Below are 5,194 nucleotides of genomic sequence, written 5' to 3' on the forward strand. Positions count from 1 at the left end.
GTAAGAACTCTGAATCTTAAGTAAGTTTCTTAACTTGAAATATTTTGCATTAACTTGAAATATTTTGTATTTATCATGTATATGTATAACTTTACACCTTAAATTGTTAATTTGGCAATCACTAATTTAATTATTGTATATATTACAGGGAGAGGTTTTTTTAAGTTGCAAGAACTTGTAACCAATCCCATTGTATAAATTATACAATAAAATATGTTCAAAACAAACAAACAAACAACCTGTTTTATACGCAATAACTCTCCTCATGCCCCTGTGCTAAAAATAGCGACATGTAATACTATAAGTACTAATAAAACAAACGGGGCGGGGCACTTTGAGAGGGGTGAGAGAGGTCCTAGGGAGTTTTGGTATAAAATTACATTGCATAAGCTCAAAATCTTCTCGAAATATCGCCCGGAAATGATAGTGTTACACACAGACAGAATGTATAAATACGACCTTGAACTTTGATCGTTTGACCTCAAGATCAATAGGGGTCTTCATTAGGCCACAGGGAGTTGCTATGTAAAATTTCATTGCAACAGCTCAAATGGTTCTAGAGATATCGTGTGGAAACGAAAGTGTAACAACAGACAGAATTTGCTTTTTTATGACCTTGACCTTTGACTTTTTGACCTCAAAATCAGTAGGGGTCTTTTTAGTCCATAGGGAGTTGCTATGCTAAATTTCATTGCAAAAGCTCAAAGGGTTCTCGAGATATCGTGTGGAAACGAAAGCGTTACAGACAGACAGAAAGACGGACGGACAGCTAGACGGACGAACCGACGGACGGACAAACCCAAAGTAATATCCCCCACTTTTCAAGCGGGGGACAAAAAGTGTTGTTTTTAGTTGCAAGTATGAAAACAGATAACAGGAAAACCTATAAAAATTTAACATCATGAACATCATAACAACATTAAAAGAATCAAACGTATGACCTTTCAACGATGTAACCATTCTCCACGATAATTAAACGTTTTTCTACCATCTGTTCTCACAAAAGAGAGAAAAAGAACTCATGTTTTGTCTCTAGTCATCTACAGAATTTTGATGAAAACAATCTAGTTGAACTCCAAAGTAAATTTGCATGCCTTACCATTTGGGCATCTGTTCCTCCAAAGTTTATTTTAAACAAAACTTGAGTTTCTAATTGACAATCAATGTTGATTCTATTTTTAGGTTAAAAATGACCCAGTGGTTCTGCAAAAGAGACAATTACAGTTTCTTTAAGGATCATTTGAAACTAACTTCCAAATTTGCATTTTCAACCTTATTTTTTTTATTTGGAACTTTGAAATTAACCTCCAAGGTTTGTTAAAACAGCGTTTTGTCCGGTAGATTGTTGGAAAAACTGTTCTCCAAAAACCACACAATGTTGTTGTCAATCAGAAAATCAAGCGTCTGTTAATATTAACTTCAGATTTTTGTTTACAATTAACGTTGGTCATAATTAACAAAATAATTTTACAAATGATCAATAACAAAGTAAGTAAATTTACGAGTTCCATTTTTAATTTAAAAATGAAGCAGCTGTTTAATTTGCTTTATTGTTCTTATATTTTTTGCTGCAATCCAGCAATAACCGTTTGTTCCCTCTTATTTTTATCTAAAACTATAAAAGTGCCTTGTTTATAAAAATTAAAAAGATAATTTTAAAAAAATCGTATTTTGATGTACATCGCCTTGTATGGTTTCAGTCAGCTTCTGAGCTTGATAATGTTTCGTTATCTCCATAATTGATTATCTAAAACCCGTCTGCTTAATTAGCTTTGAAAGAATCTCCTGAAGCTTAGCAATTAAGAGTTATAACATTTAAAAAGAAGTAGAACGACAAATCTCTTATTTCTGGGGGCAATTAAAATTGAAGGTCAATTCAGAATTAAAAGCCAGTTTTAGTATTTTCTTTTAACATGTAGGTCACAAATCATTTTGAATCAGAAAAATACAATTGTTATATTATGTAAAAGTGTTTACCTAAGTTATCGATTTTCCTTACAAAATAAAAAAAATATTATAATTGCCGACGTCAGCAATTATTTATCTCACAAAAGGATACATTCTTTGAATTTTGACGTACATTGCATGTTAGATAATTTATTTGTTTAATTGGTTTAAAAATAGATATTATCAATATGTCAAATAATGGATTTGTATTTCTTTTTCTGTTTCTCTTCCTTTAGTGTAAACATGCTTTCTATTTTGTTTTGAAAAGTTATCAATCTACAGTAAAATACGTACATAGAAAAAAGAAACACGATTTATGCCGAATAATTTGATTTTACACAAATACAAGTTTACGTAGCGTCCATTGGATTTCGATAGGATCCTATCATCACTCAAGTTGTAAATATCACCAGTATCAAATTGGAGAATGCAGGTGAGAGACGATAAATGCGTCCTGGTTTTTAGAGCTCAAATGCTGAGTCCATGCATGTTTTTTAAAAGGAATGTAATTGAAAAGAGATCTAGTCTTTCTTAATAAAGAAAAAATAAAATGGCAGTAGTATACTCTATCTTTTTGTTAAGGCGCATACCTGCCGCAGAACAGTAGAAAGTTAGAAGTTTATAATTATCAGGTATTCGTTTTGGTATTTTCGGACTCATCCATTTTTGAAAAGCAATTGAGTCTGGAAGGGATATCTAGATATAAAAGATGTGTATCATTTCAATTATGCACTTGTCAACCACACCAAAGGGACCATTTATAACAGTTGCATAAAATATGAATATATAGAACAGGTATAAAGCTCAAGAATCCAGTGGAACAATACGACTTGCAAGCGGAACAAAGTTGGAAAAGTAAAAACATCTGAGGTGGGATCATATGTCATAAAAGAGTAAGCATCTCCTCTCGGTTGGTTAAATCCGTCGTGTGCTTCCTGTCATGATCAGACAAATGGAGACAATTCAGCTTGAAAATATTTTTTTTTAAATTCAAGTTCCTTTAAAATATTCGAATTATATGAAATTATTAAGTTAAATTTTAAAGAAATAGGAATTTTTCTTCGCTTTTGCAAGAGATGCAAAAGCTAAAGTCTGACAATTATTTTTAACGAATCATCATTTTTGTTGAAGCGACACTCGTTCCGTGAAAGCCATGGACGTTCCCAGGAAGCTAGTCCCCATTCACCGTTCAGAAAGGTGTGTGAGCACCAATTAAACCACCATCCGCCTTTAAAGTGTGAGGAACAACTTCCGTTTTGCCATGCATCATGATCCATGTCTGGGGTAGAAAATATCCAACCATTTAAATCTGAGGCTCCACTAACTCTCATGCTATCGTCTAAAAAGAGAAAAATGCAATTTTGGAAACAGTTTTTTTTTAAGTATTTGCTTTAGAAGAAACTGCATTTACAAGCCACTTGCAAGGGAAAAAAATGAAAAATTCAAATTATCCCGATAAAGAATTGAAAAATTAAAGTCCACTTCGACAGGATAAAGTTTCCTTGACGCGACTTTAAAAAACATTTATTTTACACCTATAACCAATTTTTTTTTAATTTCTTTGCTTTTAACCAATATTTTCAATTTCAATTTATTCTTTAGTAACATACTTGTATAAATCATTTGACATACGAACATTATATACAGGTTCTGATTCTCATATGGCATTCATATATAAAATGTACCGAGAGTTCCTGAAGTTGCTCCATTTAAGTAGAGTCGGTAGCCATCCGTTTCATCGGAGATGGAGAATTGTGGGTAATGTACATAGAGTGATGCCCCATTGGTCAAAGTTAGGGCAACGTACAAAGATGGTGTAGAATTCGTAAGTTGATGTATATAATCATTGCCTAATTGTATAAAATTACATCTGAAGTGAAACTTTCAAAAGAGGTATATAGATCACAAATGCTGTATATTGTTTAAGAGCTGAATACCTACCTAACCAATACTCACTTTCGGCAGTCCCAAACCCTTGTTTATATTCTGTCCATTGTTTGTTAAAACTTAAAGAACCGTCTAGTCTTCTCTGTATTATCTGACATTTATTGAATTTCAATGTATTACACATTTTTTATGCAATGCTTTGATAAAAGCTAGGACATTAAACTATTAACGGTATATGAAGATTTATTGATTAAAATTAACTTTTACCTTGCATGACCAGATTTATATGATTCACTATATTGCAACAACAAACTTAAATATCTTTATGGAGCATAGTCTAAAATTAATTTTGTTGCAAAGCAATGTTTTTGTTGTTGCTGCTGTGTTGTAATAATTATGCATTTAACAGCCTGATATATACTTTAATGGATTTATTTTAATCATTTTGTGGATAACCTAAGCTGAGCAGCTGAGTAGCAGGTGAATGTTTTTCTGCTCTGAATTAAAAAAAAAATGAATATTTAGAGTGGGCTCCAAAAACTCTTCAAAACTTGTGTGAGTCAATGTTTTAGACCAAAAAAAAATGGTGTTTTTCTCATTAAGCAACATGAGAGTTTTAGACAAAAAAAAGTTGATTTCCTCATAAAGCAACATAACCTACAATGCACATGAACTTTCGATTTCTTCTTTATATCATTTTCCGAAGTCAAGGGTTTCTAAGCAGCTCCGCTCCACAAAAAAAAAAACCAAAAAAAAAAAAAAACACCAGACCGGAGCGGATCAGAAGCCCTTGACTTGGGAAGATGCTTTATACTTACCGTCCAACCACCGCCATCTGTAGCCATATCACAGAAAACTTCCACTGGTCTATCGTACTCCATCCAAGGGTAAATGATATTCACTTTTTTGCAATTTCGACCAGCATTCAAAAGGTCTAAGCAACTGCGTACCAGTTGGCCTTAAATAGCAATATTACTTACTTTTAAAGAATCAGTGTAGAATAATACAAGTTTTTGAAAACCGATCACTTTACTTCCCCTGGTTTTCAGTAAAAGAAGATAAAAATCGACACTTCGCAATATCGAACACGATTTTTGCATTTAACAATATTTAACTTTTAGGAAAGTATTTAGAACACTTACTAGAACACTTATTTTTCAATGGTTATCAACACCACCTTTCACATCTGATCAAAATGAGTTTTTCTTTTCATTTTATTTTTTATCAAAATTGAGAAATATCCAAAGAGTTTATATAAACTAAGGATATTAGCCGCGTTCTTCTAATCAAATAAACTACTTTTTGGTTTGCAGTATGAGAAGATGAAAATCTTACTATGGCCTTAAATTTAACACTTCGC

At 32.3% G+C, this 5,194-nt stretch overlaps 1 protein-coding gene across 1 annotated transcript; it reads right to left on the reverse strand.

Moving 5' to 3' along the window:
* Positions 1 to 2,582: 2,582 nt before the first annotated feature.
* On the reverse strand, positions 2,583 to 4,767 carry LOC134266098 (ryncolin-1-like). Its single transcript, XM_062748331.1, has 4 exons — positions 4,653 to 4,767; positions 3,889 to 3,985; positions 3,633 to 3,797; positions 2,583 to 3,286 (listed from the first exon to the last, which is right to left on the reverse strand). The coding sequence occupies exons 1-4, from the start codon at positions 4,713 to 4,715 to the stop codon at positions 3,033 to 3,035; spliced, it is 579 nt and encodes a 192-aa protein (XP_062604315.1). The 5' UTR covers positions 4,716 to 4,767; the 3' UTR covers positions 2,583 to 3,032.
* Between the last annotated feature and the right edge of the window lie 427 nt (positions 4,768 to 5,194).

The sequence above is a fragment of the Saccostrea cucullata genome, unplaced genomic scaffold (assembly GCF_032062105.1).
Source record: "Saccostrea cucullata isolate Sc308-1 unplaced genomic scaffold, CSIRO_AGI_Scuc_v1 ctg10727, whole genome shotgun sequence".
Lineage (NCBI taxonomy): Eukaryota > Metazoa > Mollusca > Bivalvia > Ostreida > Ostreidae > Saccostrea > Saccostrea cuccullata.